The 23756-nt window shown below is 36.2% G+C and overlaps 1 protein-coding gene across 2 annotated transcripts in view; it reads right to left on the bottom strand.

Moving 5' to 3' along the window:
• The window catches only part of NUP58 (nucleoporin 58), a 36262-nt gene extending 12891 nt beyond the window's left edge, over window positions 1-23371 (bottom strand). Inside the window, exons 1-12 of one of the 2 annotated variants that reach the window (XM_006915833.3) lie at window positions 23054-23371; window positions 18284-18426; window positions 17210-17245; window positions 14741-14890; window positions 13970-14107; window positions 11680-11790; window positions 8081-8105; window positions 6807-6872; window positions 6316-6490; window positions 3170-3249; window positions 1105-1226; window positions 656-738 (exon numbers count right to left, since the gene is read on the bottom strand). In XM_006915833.3, the coding sequence (XP_006915895.1) occupies window positions 656-738; window positions 1105-1226; window positions 3170-3249; window positions 6316-6490; window positions 6807-6872; window positions 8081-8105; window positions 11680-11790; window positions 13970-14107; window positions 14741-14890; window positions 17210-17245; window positions 18284-18426; window positions 23054-23160 (1236 nt within the window). In that variant the 5' untranslated portion in view covers window positions 23161-23371. The remainder of the gene's footprint in view (window positions 1-655; window positions 739-1104; window positions 1227-3169; window positions 3250-6315; window positions 6491-6806; window positions 6873-8080; window positions 8106-11679; window positions 11791-13969; window positions 14108-14740; window positions 14891-17209; window positions 17246-18283; window positions 18427-23053) is intronic. The other variant, XM_006915832.3, reaches the window with a different exon arrangement.
• Window positions 23372-23756: the final 385 nt, after the last annotated feature.

Here is a 23756-nt window from a genome sequence, read left to right as displayed (position 1 = left end):
TCTTACCATGCATAGGATTAAAATAAAAATGAAAATATCTGGTTATCTCGATTAAACTCTATACAGTAAATATAGTTTATTTAGACTCAGATTTGAATGCTTTAAATTTTAAAGATTTTTTTTGATCATATGTAACTCCAAAAAATCAATTTAATTTGCTTGATTCATTAGAAAAAGTGCACTTGCATTTCATATTTCACTTAAATTTTAAAAAGATTATTATACAAGGTTCAAAATATTCAGTGACAAATTATTTTATTTATATTTCATAAACACAAACAGTTCCCTGCATTTAGAAGGAACAAATGTAAGCAAGTTTTTTAATGCAGTGCAAAATAATTTTGCTACTAAGAATGTTTATATTGTTATGCTCTTTATAGTGATAAAAAGATGGAAAAATACTAAACGTCTGACAAGAGAATGGGTTAAACAAATTATGCACATATACAATGACATCCTATGTAACTACTAAAAATGACACTGAAAAAACATGCGTATGAACACAAAAAGTTGTTCACAGCATGATCATGGCTTATTTTAGTTTTAAGTCGTTTTCACTTATATGTAATTTCAGCTATTTCTATAATAGGCATAAATACTTTTATCCCACTTGGACCTGTATATCCAGATAGATGAACTGGTAATAAGAACTTACCTTTACATTTTCATGAATAGACTGAAGTTGTGCCGCTAAAGCTACAAATGTTTGATAAATTTTCTGCATAGCCATTGACAAATCTATAAAAGAAAATAATATATTATCACATAAATATATATATTAACACAATCAATATTATTTTTCTATTACTTGAGTTCTATTTTTGGTGCAGTTAATGCGTAGGGGGAAAACTCCATCCGCACCTCCATGCACGAGAGAAGACTGAGCAGCACGAGCAGACTGAAAGATGTCCACGTCAGGAGGCGGGCAGGCGGGGGAGGCGCAGACTTCTGCCATTGACAATGTAGTAACGATTCATAATAAAGCATGTTATATTTACAGGAAATAAAGATCTAATCAAGGACTTTTAAGGAAATTTTCTTATGGCAGCTTAAGATAATTACTAGTGGTTATCTACTACACAAAAATAGCAGAAAGCATGTTACCTTGAGGAGTTATATGTGAATTATTTGCTTGAGTGGCAAGATGGTTTTCTAGTTCTTCAATCTGCTGTCTGTACTGCTGAAGTTGTACCTTAAATAAACATATGCCCCCATTTAAGTAGAGACTTTGAATTAGTCTGATGGCATAATTTAAGTGGCACAGATATTATCGAAATAAAAACTCAAACTCATCAGTTACCAAGGTATCAAAAATAGATGCATATCCTTACTCTGATCAAGAAAAATCCCAATTAAGGGATAATCTACAAAGTAACAATACTCTTCAAAAGTATCGAGGTCATCAAAGACAAGGAAAGACTGAATAACTGTTACAGACTGGAAGAGATTAAGTAGAAATAACAAATAAATGCAATGTGAATAGGATCCTGGAGTAGAAAAAGTACATTAGTAGATAACATGTTCCCAGAACAGAAAAAGCACATTAGCGAGAAAGTCAACAAAATTCAAGTAAGTTCTGTAGCTGGGTTAATTATCTGTGCCAATGTTAATTTCCTGTTCTTGATAATGAAACTATGATTAGGCAATACATTAACAGGGAAGCAGGGTAAAAGATATGAGAATATTCTTTGTACCGCCATTTTGGCAAGTATTCTGTAAGTCTAAAATAAGTTTAAAATAAAAAAGTTTTTAAAAAGTGAAATTGTTAACCAGATTTTACAACCAAGTACTTACAGTTCTTATACTTATAACCTGAAATGCCACTGATAAACTGAAAACACTGCAGTGTATTACAGAAAGAGCACATAATCACTACTACGATTCTGATCAATTTTACCAGAGAATGCTAGGAAGATAAAAGGGGACTTAAGTAGCATGCAAAGCAGTCTGAATGTTATTCTATATGAAATGGGGACCTGTGAAAGCTTTTTGCAGTGGAAAATGATATGAGTCAACCTATTTCAAGACTAGCTCTGACGGCAGCATGAAGAACAAAACACAGGGATGAAATACTATAGGAAGTCCACTGAGGAAGCACATCCCATGCTAATCTGAATAACGGGAGTATCACTGTCGTCATTAATTTCCTGGTTTTGCTCACTGTGCTGTAGTTATGAAAGAGAACAGCCTTATGTTTACGAAATACACACTTAAGTACTTAAGCGTAAAAGGAATCATGTCTGCAAATAACTCAAGCTGTTCAGGGAAAAAATATGTATGTGCATATGGAGAACAAGGAAGATAAACAGTAAAAATGCTAACATGCAGGGCACCTGGATTACTAATCCATGAGAATTGTTTTATTCTTGAAACTTTTCTGTAAGTCTGAAATTATAACAAACTTAAAAGACATAGAAAAGTGAGGGACTAGGAGTCAAACGGCACTCACAAGCACAGGCCTCACTGCCTCATGCCTTAGGCTCCTCATCTCTAAGACAGGAACCGGAACAGCTATAGAGGTCTTGTGGAAAATGAGATAAAGCATGTAAAGTGCTAAACACATTGCTTGGCATACAGTAAGCATTTGATAACTATTAGCTATTACTGTCTCTAGCAATACAAAAGGATATAAAAAGAGACAGGATATATCACATGTATAACTAGATGGATGTATGAAGCTGGTTGATGAAATCACAGGTGGATTTTTTATTTTTAATTTTACTTATGTACATTTTCTTCCTATGATTTATTTCCTGTGTAAATAAAAGCTATGCAAATAAGAGAGTTAAACTATATTTAGTATGCACTGTTTAAGGAGAAACTAGCACAAAAATATTTTTAAACAAAGTACTACTGGGTAAAAATATAAATTTCTACTGAAAAAAAAAAAAAATGGAATAGACCCCATAGGTAGCATGTAAATGAAGTGTAATGGCATAACAGTGGTTAAAAGCTCAGACCTTAGCCTTTACTTACCCTTCAATAAAATGGGGAAAATAAACTACCCTCTTAGGGTTTTCATGAGGATTAAATTTAAAAATTCATGTAAAGTGCTTACTAACTCAGGCTTGCTTTTTTAGTAAACTAAAAATCCCTAGCCTGTAAACTGTTTTTACTGTTCTGTTTTTTAGAGTGAGAAATGTCTGTTTTAAAAATTCCAGTAACTTACTCAGCTGGAGCTGTATTTTCATGTTGGAGTCCAGGTGGTGTTTTCTGGGTTCTTAGAGCTATTTCGGCATTCTTCAACTCCTAATACATCGGAGGTTTAAAAAAAAAGGGCCAATTAAAAGCTAGGCTAAAATTACCAACTACCTCTGGTTTGAAACTTCAAGCAATGCCATTCTTGGAGGTTTGTACTATGAAGACATAGTAAGGATGAAGCCGCTAAAACCTCTTTCCAGAGAAGACAAACTATACTTTCAGAAGCAAGGTAGCAGTAATAATAACGCTGAGGTTGATGATGGCAGCAGTTAACATTCCGGGTACTCACTGTGTTCCAAGCACCATGCTAAAGGCTTTACTTACATCGTCATGGTTAATCCCCAGTAAAAACCCTATAACATAGGTCATGTTTCCCTTTTTACAGATGAAGAAATGGGAGTTAAAGGTATTGAGTCATTTGCCCAAAGCCATGTAGCTTGAAGGCCTGAGAAATGAACCTAAACAGTCCAGTTTTTGTCAAGGCTTACACACTCAACCATTCTTAAATCGCCTTCAACTCTTCCTCGATGCCATTCCTATTTTCTAGTCAGGGGTTTTTAAGACTGATATTCTGTTTTAACTCTTTATATTTCACATTCCTATCATTTGACCACTTGTCTTAGGTTTTCCTTCTTGAAAAAAAAAAAAAGTATCTTATCTTTATATTTTCTATAGCAACCTCTTGCCCTCATTTTACTCCCAAGCTCTTAAGTCTCGAAGTCTGTTACTTTCACCTCTTTCCACTCTTCCTATCTGACCCCAGGACACACGCCCGGGAGAGGTCTGTGCTATGCGAACTCTGCTCCCTCCCTGCCCACTTTTCTGAGCACTGACTCTTGCCAGGCCCAGACTCATACTCATACTCAGTGCTCCTCTGATAGTAAACTGCTTGAAGATCCTCAAACACGCCTCTTTAATGCCTTCATGCCTTTGTTATCCTCTTTCCTCCCAGCCTGGGGACACCTAAGTATGTTTCAAGACCCAACGCAAAGGTTCCTACTTTGGACAAATGATAAAACTGTCCACTTGAGCCCTTTGTGTCTCTATCATACCTTGTAATGAACATATTACATGATTGATCTGACTCACTCTCTCTAGAATATTGTTAAGTGTTTGATTCCAAATGCCTGTTGAAATGCTGTCCATAACAGATCCCTAAAAATGTTCACTGAATGCAAAGACTCAGCAACAGCTTCAACAAATCGTTTGGCATCCGCCCTACCCAAAAAGAACTTTAACCACCCTACTTATTTAAACGCTTGAGTTATGTACCGAAAAATGATGTATATAAAAGATTTTGCTTCCATAAGGTCTACACAATCACGACACCGCTCTTTACCTCAGAATTGCTTATATTTCCAAGAAATGCTTTCTTTGAAGAAATGGTTTGAGTTTAAATAAGATTATTACTTCACTAGTAGAGTCAGAATATTTTTTTTTTCAGTTCATAATTCACTAGACTGCGGGTACTAATTACTGTATATTTGAAATAAGAATAATCTTAGATCAAATTTCTTAGATATCTCCTATAAAATTTTCTAACCTCAACTCAGATTCTTTCCTTAAGGAAACTTGCTCTGACTCATCTTCTTCTTCATCTGCTACCTTTATATTCTACCCAACCTTTTATTATTTCATTTCCCCACCTAGACTTTTTAGCACCTTGGGAGTTGTCTTTTTATCTCTAAAAGACTACTGAGAAGTCTGGTATGGTGCAGGTACTCCGCAGACATCTGCGAATGGGATGGCCCGGTGCTGGCGTTACAATGGACACCATGTCAGCACTCGTTTCTCTTTTGCTTGAGTCTGACTCCTCTATTACTTTGCTAAGAACTTTTTCCATATAATTTCGTATTTCACATATGAAATTTATACTTTCGTGTAATGTTTAATCAGAGTCTAAACATTCTCCACAGCCTAAAAGCATAACTAACATTTTCTTCCTCCTAGAAAACATAAAGGAAGAATAAGTAGGAAAGAAACATGAGGGAATACTTTATTCATATTTAACCAAAGGATTTATAAGTGACTAGGACATCTAAAAGCAGGAAACAAAGCCCTTGAATTCCCTTTAAACATCATAGTTCAGAATAGCTAGTTTAGCAACACATTTTTATTAAAAAACATCATGAAGTATTATGCAATAGTTGACTTAAAAACACCTATGCAGATATAAACTTATAGTTATAAAATAAATAAGTCCTGGGGATGTAACATATAGCACGATGAATACAGTTAACAATACTATATTGTGTATTTGAAAGTTGCTAAGAGAGCAGATCTTAAAAGTTCTTATCTCAGGGGGAAAACTTTTGTAACTCTCTGTGGTGATCAATTTGCAGCATATATAAATATTGAACACTATGCTGCATACCTGAAACTAATGTTATATGTCAATTATATTTCAATTAAAAAAGACACACTTAAAACTTTTACTTAAACTTTTACTTAAAATATCACTTCACTTATGAAAAGCATAGCCCTCTGATAAGCCAATGTTAAGAAGAAAGAATTACATATTATATGTTGTATATATACTGTGTATTATATCATAGGGTCAAAAACCAAGTAGACATGAGTGACAGAAGATATGAGCCTCAATACCATTTTTATTACCTAAGATTAGCAAGTCATCAGTAGAATTTAATATCTATAAAGCATGATATAATTTTTATTTAACAACACACAGATTAAAAAAAAATTTTTTTCTGTCTAGCTGTTTTCCTCTTGCAACCAATCAAGCCAGCAGGCACTCTTATGAAATAAAGCAGTTAGCATCATAAGCTCGAGTCAGATTACAAGGGTCTGAATCCGAGCTCTCTCACTTATGCACAAAGCTCTCTGCCTGTTTTCATATTTACATAATGAAGATAACAGTACCTACCTCACTGGGCTGTCATGAAAACCCCAGTTTAAGGTTAATATACAAAAATTGCTTAGAATACTGCCTCATCTATAGTAAACACTCAATAAAAACTACTGTTATAATTATAGCAATTTAAGAGTATATGAGCTATATGGTTTTAAACTTTATTTTCAAAAGACCTATTTCCATGTGAAACAGACAAAAAAAACCCAAAAAAAACCCCTACGACAAAATGACATCAAGTTTACCTGAGCGGTTTCTATTTTCAGTTTGTCAATATTGAGCGTGTTCCTCTGTAACCCGCTGGCAGCCAGCGACAGAAGCTGCTTCAGAGCTTTAATATCTTCTTGTACTTTAAGCATTGCTTTTGAAGACATTCTACTAATTTCTTCTTGGACCTGTTTCTGTTCCTTCACAAATTTCCTTAAAACCAAAACGAAATGGGGTTTAAAAAAAAATACCTTTTGTTTCCCACAGGAAAAAAGGAGCATTTGTTAACAGGTTGGTCAGAGTCCAAGTGTTTTAAGCAAAAACTTAAAATTCCCCTATTGTTCACCTGCTGTTCCACAAAATGGCAGTTACAGAAATTTAATTCCTGTTGTGCTGCATTCACTCTAATTTCTAAAAGCATGAGAATGTAAACCCGAGGTAAAATGTTTAAGAGGAAGAGATGTTCCCCCTAAAATCCACTCTAGCATTCTGCATGTATGATTTATCTAATTATATTTGACACACTTACTGGAGATTTTCAACATCTTGGCAGATGACAAGAGGTAGATTTTCATCCTTCAGTGCTTTACTATCCCTAAGAAAAATGCCATAAATGTATTAAAATCAGTGAGATTTTAAAAAGCTAAGATCTGAGTTTTACTAGAGTATGTGTTAAGATGCAAGAAAATAAAGCAAATATTTCCCATTTACATCTTGGATGATTTCAACTCTTTGTAAAGAACAATAAATTTCCTGACCTATACAATAACTTTAACAATTCATCAGCTATGAAGATTTCTAAGAAGACTGGCGTCTACGTAAATAAATTTGACTAAATGCTTAAGAAAAAAAAATCAGAAAAATACTACAGATTGCATGAGATAGTCAACTAAGGTCCTCCTAGTTCAAAAATGCTATGATTGACATTTTATTCTGTTCAAAAACATTAAAGCATTCATTAAAGAAAGCCTATAAAACTTTGCATAACAAGATTCACAGAATATTTTACTTTATTATTTTATAACTTCAATTTGTTCTTCAACAAAATAAGACCTAGGAATACCTTAAAGGAATCAAAATATTTAATAAGGACAGGAATAAGTGAAATTTGACATACTGTAGTGGAATAGTCAGTTAGATTTCAGTCATAGATCTGCTACTACTTCCTGGATATAACCCTAGGAAAACATGTCCCTCAGCTTCCTCATTTACGCAATAGGACTAAAATATTTACAAGATGTTTGGGAGGAGTGAACTTGATAACTTATTTACAAGGCTTTCTTTAAGATGATAGAAATTAGGTGAGAAAATACAAAAATAATGATTTTCAAACATATGTATGATGTATATGGAAGCTATTACTCCTCTTAATCAGGAAATGAACAGTACTGGCATAGTAATTTGTGTAAAAGGTATATACACACACATACATATGCTCACACATATATATTGTCATTTATATACATAAAAAGTGTTCCAAGAGTAAAGTTCCATGAGTTATTCAGTATTTAATAAGTTAAACACATACACATATTTGTATTTATTTGTATTATCTCGGGGGAGAGCCAACCACTTCCCAGAAAAAATTGGTTATAAATTTTCTTAAAAATTAAAGATTTGACTTTCCAATAATCTTTCTAGAGAGTATTATTAATACTCGCTTATTAATTTTTGACTGAAACCGGTTAAAAGTTTTTTCTTCTAAATATCTATGTGATTCCATTTACTTTCAACCATACCACCTGCCTACGATATAATAAATAAAACTCTTTAAAATAGTTTCAAGTTAAATTGTAAACTTACTCTGGTCTTGTTCCTGTTTTATCACCTAGAAAATTCAAGAAGCTTTGTGTAAAAATAGGTAATTTAACAATATATTGCAAATACAAGTTTTAAGTTAACTCAAACTGAGGTACAAATAGAAACTATTGAGCATTTCTTAGACTGCCCCTTAAACATCATGCAGTGTCATTATCTATTACAAACTCCAAACACAATATGTTATGGAGACATGTTTATATACCCATGAACACGATAATGTAACTGATTTGCATCTATTTCTTTCAAGGGCAAGAATCTTCCTTTTTTAACTATCTTCCATGAAAAATATTCCTGCCTAGCAGAGTTTAACTCCTAAGAGCTTTCCTTGATACTTTCTTAAGGCCTGATCACTATGGAATACTAAAATGTCAGATTATCTGAACTTGATTTTACAAAAGCAGTAAATTTTTTAAGTTTTTAATGTGTGCAGATATACAGCTCAGTCAGTAATAACACCTATTAGACACCAATAGTATACATCTAAAAGCAGAAAAGTAAAAATGTTCCTTCAGCAAAATGATGCAGTGACTTACTTTCTCCTTTCTCAAAATGTATTTCTGGCTATAAAAATAAGACCTGATTATTTAAGAAAGCATAGAAAATACAAAAACGCACAAAACCTCACCCCATCAGAGAACCTCGATGGTTCCTTCCAGCCTTCCTCTGTATGCACACATACATTTTTAAAACAATCAGGATTACCATATTAATTATATTTTAACATATTGTGAATGCTTTCCCTATCAATTAAAATGACTTTAAGTGACCCCAGAGTACAGAGATGATGTGGTTGTATCATGGCCCTGTGCCCAACCCTTTTCTTAGCATATCAGCATTTATTATAGAAATAATGCTGCTGCCACGAACATCTTTTCCTATGAATATCTGCATGCTGCTTTACTCATATTCTAGGAAGGACCTCAGGGGTCAAAGAGTACGGCAGGGAAGGCCTCTGTCACATTCCCACACTGTCTCAATCTACCTTTCCCTCTACTAGGAATAGGAGGACCTTTTCCATTACACCCTCAACAATAAACACATTAAAAAAAATAAATCATGGTCAGTATGTAGGTGAAAAATGCCACTTCGTTATGATCTTAATTCAGATTCCTGACAGTACTAAGTGAAGTAAAACATTTTTCAAATGTTAATTATCCAAGTGTATTTTTCCTTTTATGAACTCCCTAATTCATGCTATTAGTACATTTTTGAGGTATTTTTCTTATTGACTTCTAAGAGCTATTTCAACATTAAGTGTATTAACACTTTGTCTCATATATATATATATAACTTGAGTCTACTTCTCAAGTTAGATCCTTGTAATTCTAAGATACGTTTCGATTTCAGAGACGTTAAAATGTGAAAAATAATCTGGAAATCAAGTATTTTACTTTCGATTTGTACATGGGTTTTCTTTTTGTTTATGTCTTAAATATTTTTCCATATTTTGTATTTCATTGATTCTAAGATTTTTCTTTCAAGTTTAACATTTCTGAAATGGGCACCCATGTTCTATAGACAGTGTGATATAGTAATATAAAACATAGTGTGAACAGTAATATAAACTAAGAATTTAATTTTTTTCTAAATAGTTCAACTTTTTTATTGACTAATGTATTATTTTGTTATTTCTTTAATATTCCATTTATATTATACTTTATAAAAACTGACAGACACGAACATGTGTAATAAAACTTGGGCCTGTGTCTAGACTACCGTGGATTCTGATTAGGCTACCCCGATGTACCTCGGCAACACCTGTGGACACTAGACACGCTTCCTATCAGTTCTCTAACATCTGCTCTTGCCTTCTTGTGCATTATTCACCACGTGGTTGTCAGAATGCTCTTCTGAAAACACAAATCTCATTATGTCACATTATCTATATCAAAACCCTTTACTAGACCCCAACTGTCCTCAGTACAATTACAACACTACTTAATGTGGCAGAAAAGGCCCTTTGTGACCTCTGGAATCTGATCCTTCTGTTCTGTAGCTGCACTGGCCTTCCGGCAGTTCTTCAGAGGGCCAATATCATTGTCATCTCTAGGTCTCAATCCATGCTGCCCCTCTTCATGAAATGTTGTTTTCTACCACTGATACTATAGGTCCATACTAAGTGATATAGCTACTAGAAAAAAAAGATAAATCTTTTAGATTAAAAAAAGAATCCTTTGACATATACGACAGACGTGAACCAAGACGTGGTACACGTAGTCCCTTGCATTTATTCTGTGCTCCTCTTGTTCAAGTCTAGCTAAGGCACAAGATGAGAGTAGGCGCGGCGGAGGGCGGGGGGAGGGGGGCGGGTGAGATTAACTCCTTACATTTCTCTTACCCCTTCGCCCTGATCTGCTCTTTCCCATGGAGCCTAAAAGCAATTACGATGAAGACAGAAGTAGTCTTGAGCTCAAAAGAAAAGTAGTTGGAGGGTACCAGCCTGCTGCAACTGAATAAAAAAAATAAGCTGCAAAGACATCTAAGGCTATTTTTCTAATTAAGGAGTTGCTACAAAGAAAACTACATAAAAACAAGAGATAAGACCCTATGTTCCAAAATTAGTAAATTTTCATTCAAAGAGAAAGAAATTCAAATTGTGTAAGTTTAAAAAGCCTTTACCAACTTTTAGGAGAGTAATTCACTCTAGAATAGTTGTCTCCTTATGCTAAAACCCCAATTTATAAAACTCTTCTTATACAGATATATGGACATTGACTATTTTACACCTGCATCCATTACCTCATTCTAAGTTCTTCAAGGTTCAATGCAACATGTATGTATAAAATCTAGTGAACCACGTCTTCATAAAAAGCAGAAGAGATGTTTCAAAACAACAACAATAAAAAACTTTACAAAATGAATTTGGGTTGGCGAATTTTTAAAAAGAATATTCAGCATGGCAAGGGCACAGCAAGGACATTTTCATATTTGGTGGGCAAATAAATCAGTGAAATCTTTCCGTAAAGCAATTTCACAATATGTACCAAGAGTCTCCTAAAAGTCCCTCTCTTAAATTAAGTCAATGATTCAATTTCTACGTATTTACCCTAAAGAAATAACCAAAAATATGAACAAAAATTTATAATAAAACTATTAATGCGACGTTGACTGTCTCTATGAAGATGCCCAGTACGGTGCTACGTTCCAGAACCAGACTAAAAGAACTGGAAACAAACACAACAGGATGATGGCTGACTAAATGATGACACAGCCATTCATAACACTGATATTAAGCAGCATTAAAATATTTTTAAAGAATTATTGACATTGACAAATACTTGTGATATATTACATGAGAAAGAACAGGTTTCAAAACAATATATCATGATCCCAAATAAAACATATATATATTAATACGCACATCAAGATAGCTACTATGTAAGACATAGGCACATAAAAATCTGTTTCTACGAAAATGAAATCTTAAATGCACAACACACAAAATTTATAGAGTATAATGCAAATAAACTTAACAGTAAAAACTTTACTATTTAATATATAACTATCAATCTCCCAGACACAGGAATTTAAGTCCCCTCAACAGGACTGTTAGAATATAAAATAGCAATAACATTACTTACTCTTTTTATCTGACGAGCTACTAAAATCTATACCACCGAGGCCTTCGTTGCCTGCAGTTGAAGTAGCTGCTGGGGTTCCCAAAGTCAAGCCTAAAGCACTCTGTCCAAGTCCTACAAATAAGCCAGAGTCATTTATGAAGTTCAGTGGTAGTCTTAATAACCATTTCTCCTTCTGATCAAAGCACTCAAATACTTTTAAGTCAGATTCCAGATTTCCTTCATACTTGTTTTAGGCAAATAACAAGAAACAAGTCTCAACCATGCTCTGGACAAAGACGGACAGTCTTACGTGGATTCGATGATATATGTAGTTTAGATGATGTGATTTTTTTTTTTTTTAAATAAAAGGAGTCAGAATGTATCTGTTAATTCAATATATGTGGACACTCAATTTTATTACTTGTTTTTAAATCTCTACAAAAGCAGTTTTAGTTTATATATTTGCAGGTGAATGTATTTTGTCTTCTAATCATGGTTTGGAATTACACACTTTTAAAATAATCTAGAGTTGGAATGTTAACGCAATAGAATCCTTTTACAATGTATACATACATCAAATCATGCTGCACACTTTAAATATCTTACAATTTTATTTGTCAATTATACTTCAATAAAGCTGGGGAAAATAAATAGATAAATATCTGATATGAATTTCTAAAATTTTAAAATAATGTAAATAGTTTCACTATTAATAAAATTATAAAAACTGGTAATTAAAAGTCTTACAGTTCCAACATCAAAATTTCATACTCTAAGTTTTTTCATAAAACTTTTTTAAAAAGTAGATTTCATTTATTTAAATCTTACCTCACTGATAAAAGGAATTAATGAGCTACATATAATCTTGTTATTAATATATACTTGTGAATCAGGGAGCAAAATTTTGAAGATCTTGCATTGGTAAATCATGTAAGTCCACACATCCCCAAGCTCACACAACAGTGCTTCTTTTTAGACAAGATGCTGTTTACTTTAAAAACAGAGGAAACAGTAGTATGTACTGATAAAAGCACAGGATAATTGAAAATTGGATTGAAATCTTGGCAATGTATGAAAAAACACAGCTAAATAACTGTTATTAATTTTTTAAAAACCAGTGGCATCTTTAACATAAATAAAATTACACCTTGAATATTGTGTCAAGAGCCTAAGAAAAATCAGAGCAGACCTAAAACCTCAATAATGAGATGCAAAAGCAACCCTCTACCTCCCCTTACTATTATTTTCATGTTTTGCTTGCATAGGAATCTTTGTAATGGATGTTTAAATATTTATCCTGCACAGGAATGTATGTTATACATACATATTTGGTGATTTGGTTATTAGAAAACATTTTGAATACCTACAAAGTTAGACAATAACGACAAAGATAAGTATTTGAAAGATCAATGCAAATTTGAACACTACAAATTTCTTGACCCAAGTCTTTTTTTCCTCTTCTGCTCACCTGGAATTAAATTTAGTATCTGAATAGAGGACACCAAAAACTATAGCTTTAACAGAAAACATTACGTCGTATTCCTTCATGTCTCCCACACAACCAAAGAAAGTGTGGCACGCATATTAGGTGCTATTTTCCTAATCTGTAAACAATTAAACAGAAATTCTTAATGTTATATTGCTACAGAAGGTACTTACACAATTCCTTCAAATAAGAGGAAAGCTTTTCTCACTCCCATCAGGCTCCACTGACTTTCCTACACTGGCATTAGCTATAGCCAATATTCGAAACATCTGCAGAATCCTTAACATGAGGCTGATTTCAAATTAAGCATGAAATGAGAAATCAACCTAAGATATATAAAATATTACCTCGGTGTTCTCTGTCAGGTGAACTGATACTTTAAATTTTGCCTGGCTATTAAAAGTATTTAATATTTGTATTTTAAAATCTTGCCTTCGAAGCATGCTAATACCCTTTCCTGGTGTCTATAATGGAAAGCCATTCTAGAACAGGGACCTAAAAGGTCAAGGTGTCTGTTACAACGAAGGTAGACACTAAATGATCCAAGGCCATTCAACTTTTATTTATTAAGATAGGTTTCTGTAGAAACTTTACTGACTCTTTAGATAGGCCCTTCTTTCTTTTTCTAGTCAGTCAACATTGAGAAATAGGGACACGTACTTCTAAAATATGACTAAGAGGTCCAATTACGAATGAAAAACATTGTAATTCAGTTTTCATACTCAAAGGAAAACATACAGGTTAACAAGACAAAGTGATCCCAAAATGCCTAAAGATAAATTTAAATATATTTATTATTTCTGGAGAGTAAATGCCATCAATTACCTGATGTTGCTGTGTTTGTATTCTGGAAAAGCGAACCTCCCAAACCAGCTAAGGCTCCCCCTAAAGAAAGGCCTGTTGATGCAGTTGTAGTTGTGGCCGTCGTACCACCCAAATTATTTAGGGTAAAACCTGTGGATGCTATAAAAAGTGAGACTGTCAGCCTTCAAAAGGAAACGTTTCTAAGCGCACCACAGAAAATACAAAACACTTTCTTAAAAAAAACTGATATCCATGATAAAACTGGATCTTGGAAAAAACTATTCCATAAAATATACACTTAAGAATAAAGAGAAATAGTATGTTCAAAGCAAAAACCAGTGACAGAAAACAAGACTTTGGGTAATAATAGAACGGTACCAGGTAACTGAGTCTGGACAGTAATGAAGAGTTTTCAGCCCAGGCCACCAACTCCACCTTCAAAGGTGAATGAATCTGAGCCAGGCAAGGTTTATGAAACTCCTTGTCCTTCCCTATCACCAAAATGCTCCTTGAAAACAAAGTGGATATTAATAGTTTTACATTTCGCCTCTCTCACCCTCTCCCCTACTTTGTTCTGTAAGTAGAGACCAACTTCCAAGATGGCCTCTGCTTCTTTAATGCCCAATATTGATCTTGTTCACTATCAGTAATTTAGGTCAAAATTGCTGAATGACTGAAATAAAAATGTTCCCAAACTAAAGTTATCTTTAATAAAAGCGGATACGTATGTTTGCTAACCAAATAAAATTAAAATTTAACCATAAAAAGCAACTTTTTTACATTATACCTCACCTGCTGGAGTTGATGTCAGAGCAGACGAAAGAGTAAGACCGCTAGCTGAGGTAGAAGTAATAGGCAGAGCGAATGGCGTGGCAGATGCTGCAGGCTTACTGAATCCTAAACTGAAACCTGTTGTAGATGCAGATGTAGTGGCTGGTGTTCCTGATAAAAAAAAAAATCCAATTTTACCATAACTGTATACATATATTATACCAATTAATCAGGGTCCCTAAAAGTTTGCGATCCTACTTCTTGTAGATAGAACAAGGATGTAATTGTGTATGTATGAGAGAGAAAAATATAAATGTTGGGACCAAATCCTGGTGAATACTGAAAAGATGGCCCTGTGAATTAAGAAAAGCAAAAGAAAATTCAGTGGATGTGGTAATACAGAAATCCTTCTTTTCCTTTATACCCGGCAGAAACATAGTCCAGTCCCCCTGCCCCCAGACTACTTAAACAACCATCCCCAACTGCTTAAACTCCCCTCTTCCTTCTGGCTTCTGTGTTTCTCACCTCCCAGTTCTCTTCCTACTTGCTGCGCTGCTCTTTTCAGTCTGCTTTTGCGGGTCTCCTTCCTCTGTTCACTGATTAAATGATACTTCCTATGGCTCCTTTCCTGCTCCCTGACTTCCTGAAAGATCTCACCTATTTTCAGAATATCAGCTATAGGCACATGGGTCTAAATCTACATCTATCCGAGGATGAACTAACTGGCTGGCTCTACCTGAATGTCTCTTTGGAGCCCTATGTGTCACCCTATAAAAAAACTTTCCTAAAACTTCAACTGTGGTCAATTCAGCTGCTCAAGCCAGAAACCACAATATCCTTGACATTTCTTCTGTCTCCTGCATTCTATTAGCCATAAATCCAGTCAATTCTACTTCAGAGCTATCCCAGGAATACAAGCATCCCCAAAAACCTTAGCTCAGGCCATCTTTCTCTTAAGAACTATTACAATAACCTCTTAATTTGTTTCTCTGTTGTCAGTCTCCTCTGAACTCTAATCTATTCTTGGAATGATCTCAGGAGGGAGGGAGGGAGGGAAGGAGGGAGGGAAGGTAAGGTAAAAGGAAAGGTGGGAGGGAGGGAGGGAGGAAACCAAAATAATACCCTGGTGATTCTCTCTGGCTTAAGGTTCCCACTAGCTCTACACTGTCTCTAAAATACAGTCTCAACAGTTGGTACACAACCACCTTCCCTATCGGGTCCTAACTGCTCCTCAAGTCTCCTCTCCCGACCATTCCTACCTCTGAATCCTAAACTCCAAGAACAAGCATTTTTCCTGTTTCCCTGGATCCTTTATGTTTGGGCCTTTGCACCTTCCACTCCCCCATCCAAAATAATATTTCCTGCCCCCAAAATGAACTCCTACTCTCTTCTTCCTCTGCCTTCCTTGGTGCCTTTCATACATGTTAGTTATCAGATTACACAAGAACACATTATTACACCTGCCTGTTACCTTCGCCTCGTGAGACTGCCTTGCCCATGCACTCAGCAGTTCCTGAAATCATCAGCACCATCCCCACCACCACATCAACAGCTAATACTAAATGTTCAAGGCATCATGTATACCCAAGGCCACAGAGTTAGGAAGTAGTAGCCGCTCAAAAATCTAAATGAAGAAAAGTAAGAACCTGTATTTTGGCTTCTCCTGAAAGTACTAGAGGAAAAGAAGCCAAAATGACCATTCGGGATTGCCTTTACCCCAACTGGAGTACAGCACTTAGAAATCATGCATGAGTTCTACAATCTCAGAAAATAAGAGGCTCCAACTGCTCTCCTGGTAGCCAACCCTGTCCCAAACTCCAGCGGTAAACAGAGGTGGTTTCCATAGATAACAGGTAAGTAGCATCCAAGTAAGAAGGTCCACCTATCTTTATTTCAATACTTAATTTTATTAATATAATTGTATTTGAGATTTCTCAATGTCCTTTCACTCATTTATTTCCTTTCACATTATTTACTGCCATCCAGATTCGACAGGCTGTCACCCTAGTTATTCACAGTCCCTTCGGCATACCATTACAGAAAACTGTGATGTTTTTGAGCTGGAAGGGAATCCAAAAACTTGTTAAGAGTCCAATACTCTCATTTTATAAGTAACGAAAAGCTGCCAGGTATTACGTGACCGTCTAAGGCCTCACAACTACTTAGAGGTGCAACTGGGGCTTGAGTCCAAGACTTCTGGCCTACAGTTTGGTGCCTTTTCCATTAAAAGGACTCAAATAACAGAATAACGTATTGTGACATAAATTTCCATAGAAAAATCATTTCTGTATTTAAATTATTTTTAACTAAAAATGGACTATATATTTTTTTTTAAATACTCAAATACTGAAAAGTTCTTTGATAAGTCAGTGTCTCTGAACTCTACTCAGTTCCTCACACACTTTTTTCTTTTCACACACCTGCTCTGTAAGATATTAGGAAAAAGAGTAGAAAACCACAAATCTGGGATCTTTCCTCAAAAATTCTTACCCAGAGTTAATCCTGTAGTTATAGTTGTTGCTATTCCTAGAGACAAAAAGAGAAATAAAATTCAATCATCAACAGAAATATGGCGTTCTTCGATTTGCTGTAAGGGCAGGACGTGGACTCACCCTCGGGGAGTGAGACACCGCCAACAAGACCAACACATATCAGTTTCTTCCTCTACCATAACCACAAACCAATAGAAGCGTTCTTCATAGCTCCACCTTTCATATTACGAGCTGTATATAATCAGATTAATTAGGGTATAAAATTTGTAAGATGCAAATAACTATTGCTTATAAAAAAATGAGACGAGGGGAAAAAAGCTACTCCAGGCAAAGCACTGGCACAGAGCTGTCCCGGGCAGCTCACCGGCTGGGCTCGCATTTACTCCTGCAGTTCGTCCACTTCCTACGTGTGGCTGTGACGAGCCCTGCAATCGAGGCTGAAAGGTCAGTGCAGAAGGTGGAAACAGAGACCAAGAGGCCGAGGGTCGAGAAAAAGGTTAAAAACAGAAGCAATTCCTGTGAAGCCCTTTTGGCTTATAACAAAATAACTGTAGGTATTTAAAAAAAACGTTTTATTACTGAAACGTCTATCTTTACCTCTTGCTCTTTCCTCAATGAAACAATTAATAACACAACAGTTTAAAACATCTCATAGGAATGTAAATTATGTTATAGCGAAATAGGATGCTGTCTCATTTATGCTAAATTAATGTCCATATTGGTAAACTTAACAATCTTTACTAAGATAAAACAATGCATTAGATAATCTAATATAAAAATTTTACTTACTTAATTCATTATATTTAAAGAGATATAACTTCTCCACGACTTCTTTAAGTGTGTCCCCGTTTTCCTTCCTTCCACTGAAGTGGATCAGAGCTGATGACTAAGCTGATGACTGGGCCTATCACTGGCCCTTACTTCCAAATCCTTATATTTCTTTTCATCTTAGTATTTATCACTTTAGGTCTACCACCAATGACAATTGTATAAAGGGAGGAGAAACAGTACAGAACATGAAAAAGGATAAAATCCCGAACCTACTTCCTGCAAATGTGACGATCCTCCTTACCTGTATTCGTTCCTCCTAGTGTGAACCCAGTAGCAGATTTAGATCCAAACAGCCCGGTTCCGAAGCCACCTGAAGGAGCAGATGTAGTGGCCGGAGTTGCGGTGCTTCCAAGAGTTCCAAAATTGAGCCCCACCGAAGGGTTGCTTGTTTATTAAAAACAAAACAAAACAAAAAACCACAAAATAAAGTTCTATGAGCCAATACTTACAAAAAATGAAAAATGAACTCTTCAAGATTAGTTTCTTTCATTTAACATATCTAATACATCTCCATAGGATACAAAAAGAACAATTTGAACCAAATTTAAATATTTTTCAGTTCTCTTTAAAAATAAATCCACATATAAAATTAGTCTTTAAAAATACAATACCAACCTTCGAGAAAAGCATAATCTAGAGCAATCAGGATTTCAGATCACAAGTTATCACAAACAGGATGATACATATTTTGCTGTCAACAGTTTTGTTTGAAGGACAGCATATTCTAAAACGGCCATAAGGAAATCCTTGAATGTGGATCATTTTCCTCTTGAACTACTCATGTGCAGTTCACATTGCTAAATTCAATTGTTCTTCTCCAACTACTAATATAAAGTATGACAAACCCAGAAATAGAAAGGTATGCTAAGTTGTCTTTACCATCTCTCTATTGCTACATTATCTTATTCATAGGGTAGGGTAGGGTGTGGTTAGGTATCTTCCCACAAAAAAAGCAATAATGGGAGGTAGGCGGGAGCAGGGAGAAAGACAACAAATGGACATATCCTGGCAAGAGCAAAATGCAAAACAAAATTAATTACCCTCTGTATCAAGAGTATGTGTTCATCAAAAATACTCTTCAGAGTTTTTGAAAGCTTAAAAAAATTGCTAATAACAAGTTATATGAACAAAATTCACATCTTTTCAACTATTCTTATCAAGCCTCAGAGGTTCCAATTTGCTATCTACAGGTGGAAGAACAAATTATGAAACTAGGCAAGAAAATCTTGACAACTTGATACTTCAAAAATTATGTAGGAGAGTTAAGAGACTATAACGTGTAACATAATGAGAAATCCCATTCATCCTATATATGTATCTTCATCACTTCTTTCCCTGTACTTCCGTTTAGACATAATCGCCATGAGAGAACCCAATGTCAGTTTTAAAAAGCATGAAAGCCTGGGGCGTTTCAATTTAAGGAGAAGGCAGCAGTGTTGTGGCTGGGTTCCACTACTGGTTTCCATGTGCTGATACCTGTGTGACATTACTTAACCTTTTTGAGCCTCGATTTCCTTATCTGAAAATGGGAAATAACAGTACCCACTTAACAGGGTTTTTGTAAATATTAAGAGATTATGCAGAAAGATACATAGATAGATATACAAATATCTATATATCTATCTATATATCTTGTTGCTACTATTATCATTAAGAACACTTATAAACTCAACGCATTTAAATATATGGTATTATGCCAGCAAATCACTGTGAGGACAATGGAGAGGGACAAGTTTAATTCGAGAGATAGAATTCGAAGTCAGTCGTCAACACTGAGTGGGAAAAAGAAGAGGGCACACCCTAACTGTGTCTTGGTTTACCACTAATTTTAAGAACGATAGCTAAGAACACACGTGTGTGCCCTGGGTGTATGAAGTACAGCAGATTGTCAGAGCAGGGCTGCAAGGTCTCAATGACAAAGCACAGATCTTTCAACACTTAATAAACTAAATTTAAAAGATATTTTAAAACACATTATTGGCAAGTTTTGATGACATCAAATTAAGAAAATAATTATTATGCTCCCATTCCTCCCAAAGAAATCAGTGATCCCATTTGTTTTTACCACTATTCCATAAATATACAAAAAATGTACAGCAAAAGTATTTTTAGACAATTAAAATATTTAAAATTTCTTGACAACTTAAGGTAATGATAACTGAAGACACAATAAAGTGTTTCATAACTAAGCTAAAAACATTACCAAAGAAATACATCAAAGTGAAATCGTCTTACTCTACCAGAGAAGCAAGAGAAATGTCTTTGCGGCAGAGAAACTTTCTTACTTTAAGAAAAACAAAAAGCTACCCCAGACCTGACCAATTATTGCCTCAACCCAGTATTATCTGCCAATCACTCCGGCAGATCAGGAATGTTATTTTAACTTCTCCAGCTTACCTTAACATGGACTTAGGAGACAAAGTCATGGCTAACATTTACAGAGCACTTACCAAGTGCCAAATATGATGCTAAATACTTTACAAATTTTATGTCATTCAACCTCTCTTTGAGGTAAACATTATACCCCTTTTCCAAATGTAGGCTTAAAGAGTAACTTCTCCAGAATGAGACCAAAAACCAAGTAGCACTAAGGGGAAGTCAGGCCTCCAAACCAGTATTCCAATGGAGAAATGTTAGATTGTCTGTCTTTTTATTAATTTATCCAAGCCTTCCTAAAACCTGTGTAAAATTTTCTTATTGCTAATAAATAATTCATTTATTTGATCATTCAATAAGTCTTTATAAAAGGCACTGTCATAGGGATTAAGGACTGAGGATGGAATAGTAAATGAGACTCAGACTCTGCCCTCTGGAAGTGTCCAGGCAGTGAGAGAAAAAGATCACTCAATCATTCATTCAACAAATATGTACTGAGCGCTACTGTATCTACTGGAAAACAGTATGAAAAGGTCTCTACTCTCAGGGAGCATACAATCTATCGCTGGGCTCAGACAATTAAGTCAACAAAAAATAGAATGGACTGATTACAACTGTGATAAGTGCTGTGGTTCAGGGTGCTATGAGGATGGACATCTCTATACTGAGAGGTCAAAAAAAGGCCTCTCTGAGAAAGTAACCGTTTGAGTCCCAAAAGTAGGCAATAGCGTTTGGCACATGGGTAGGAGGTGGTAGGGGAATTCCAAGCCAAGGGACTTGCCCTAAAGTGAAGTGGGGTTTGGCCATGCCCACTTTAGGAACTGAGAAAAAGCCCAATAGTTAGAGCAGGATTTTTCAAACTAAGATCAGGACTCGTTAGAGGGTATAAAATCAATTTGGATAACCACCAGCATTTAAAAAAAAAAAAATAAAATGCAACAGGAAATATCACAGTGCATCACACAAAGTAAGGGTATCTTTCTTTGAATCTTTGTTCAGGTACTTATTTGTGATCCTGAACTGGGCGATAATACAAATGTTATTATTATTTTTTTTTACAAATGTTTATTTTTTTGCAGTGGGTCTAGATCACTGAATTGGAGCAAAGTGAAATGAGAAGATGGGCTCAAAATGAGCCTAAGAGGTTCCAGATTGTTTGGGTCTTGTGGACCATGGCAAGATGTATTTGTACTTCACTCCAATGATAGTGGAAAAAAAATCACTGAAGAAAGGCAATCACAATTTAAAAAAATATATAACAACCTTGCTAGACAGACATGAAAGTAGATTTTTGAGACTTTTTTGAGAATTGAGATTTCACTGAACCAATCTAAGAGGTGATAGGAGCAGTTCTCATTTAACGAGAGAGAAAGGTCACTAGCTGAAAACCTGGCAGGAATTTTAAGTATTTTCATAAGAATGTAACCTTCAGGGGACCAAGACTCTTATTTATTTACCTGACCACCTAAATCAGAGCCTACTATATAGGAGTGTGTCCAATAAATATTTATTCCAGGGTGGTAGCACTGGAAATGTGGCAAATTGAAAATGAAGAATTAAAATTATAAGGCCTTGCTGATTGTGTACAGAGCAAAGGAGATTGTGTACAGAGCAAAGGAAAACTCCCAGATTTCTGACTTGACTGTGTAGTCTGTGGTCCTCCTCCTCTTTAATACAGACAATGCTGAAGGTATCTTTGCCTCTTTAATCTACAACCACATTCTTCAAGCTTCATGAGCTACCTTGTAACTCATTCTATGCACACTTCTTGATTTAATAGAATAGTAAATGAGACTCAGACTCTGCCCTCTGGGTCTGTACCTTCAAAAGGTTGAGTTTTAAAAGTTCCATCTGTCATTAAAATGGTCTTTAACTATTTTATCTGCCTTCTTTTGGACTTCTGCTTAGCCAAATTTTTGTCACCACCTGAAGTAGTGATGCAGCAGGTTTCTTAAAAAGGATGAATTTGCTACCTACATTTTGCAATTTAAAGATAATGTGAGTCATTAAAACACAACATTCTCACCAAAGTTGTACTAACTTGCATTCTGTTCAAAATTAGCAACAAATGCAGTAAAACGTATTTAAAACAAACAAACAAACAAAAAAGGACGGAAAAGGTCCCATGAGGCACAAACACCTGAAATCTCATTAAGCACGAAATCATTAATACGCAACGTCTAAAACCGTGTATCCTGCAATGAAATCTGAATTATCAAGGTGGAACTTTTATTTGTCTGCCTTAGAATTTTCTATTAATTGTCTTTTGCTAAAACCTCACGATAAGCTATACTTTCACTCATTCGTGCAACATTCTGTGCCTAAGATTGACGAAGTGCTAAGGTTTGGGTGTGAAATCCCAGGCCCTTTCACTAAGCCAGACCTCGCTCTGTAGGAATCATGTGCGAACCACCGGGGATTTTAGGGACCTCACAACAGAGACACCATCCACCTTCCTCTCACCAGGCTACCTGTAGGAGCAGGGCGGCGAGCGGAGGACCACGAAGCTGGCGCGGGCGATTATTTTCCCCCAGGCCCACCGGGAAAGGAGCCAGCGAGAAGAAAGAGGGGCAGGACCACCCCACCGGAGACCCGCGGGTAGACTCAGGCAGGGAAAGGGAGGAAGCGCGGTTACCTAGACGACCCTGTGCCGAAGGAGAAACCGCCGCCTGTGGCGGTCCCGCCGGCGGCCACGGTGGTGGAGCCCAGCGCGCCGGTCCCGAAGGAGAACCCCGTAGACATGATTGCCCGGGGCTCAGTGCCGTCAGCAAGCGGCAAGAGGTCTGGGACGCGCTTCTCGCCTTAAAGCCAAGGCGGGCCGCGTACCATCTCTCTGGACCAGCCCTGGCCTGGCGGGAACCTCAAACCCCAGCGGTCCCGGAGACAAGGCCGAAGTGGGCGGAGGAACCACTCAAGAGCACGTTCCGGCGCTCGCCGCGCGCGCACAGCCCGCCGGGAGCGAGCCCGCCGCGCAGGGAACCCTGGGACCGGCGTGGGGTTGGCGTGCGCGCGGGGCACGCTGGGACAAGGCGGGGTTGGCGCCCAGGTTTCAAAGCCAGCGGTTTTTCTCTTTTAGTTCTATTTCAGTACCCACGCTGAGTAATCTGTACTCTCTGGGTTTCAAATCCCAATTATTGCTTCCACCCTTGCCTGCCGCCAAAAAGGATGCGCCGAATCCCTTTTGCGCCATTTTAGTCTTTCGTTGGCTGTCACCCCTTGAAGGATGGGGAGCGTGTCTACTTCCTGACCCGTTCGGAAATCAATCGATGATAATTTACTCATCTGTTGTACGACGTGAGCGCCTCCGGCTGGCTCCGAGGCTTCTGGAGCCCGATGCC

Source organism: Pteropus alecto, unplaced genomic scaffold (genome assembly GCF_000325575.1).
Source record: "Pteropus alecto unplaced genomic scaffold, ASM32557v1 scaffold16, whole genome shotgun sequence".
NCBI classification, from domain to species: Eukaryota; Metazoa; Chordata; class Mammalia; order Chiroptera; family Pteropodidae; genus Pteropus; species Pteropus alecto.
The sequence above is the reverse complement of the archived record's forward strand: the minus strand, read 5'-3'. Positions and strand labels throughout refer to the sequence as shown.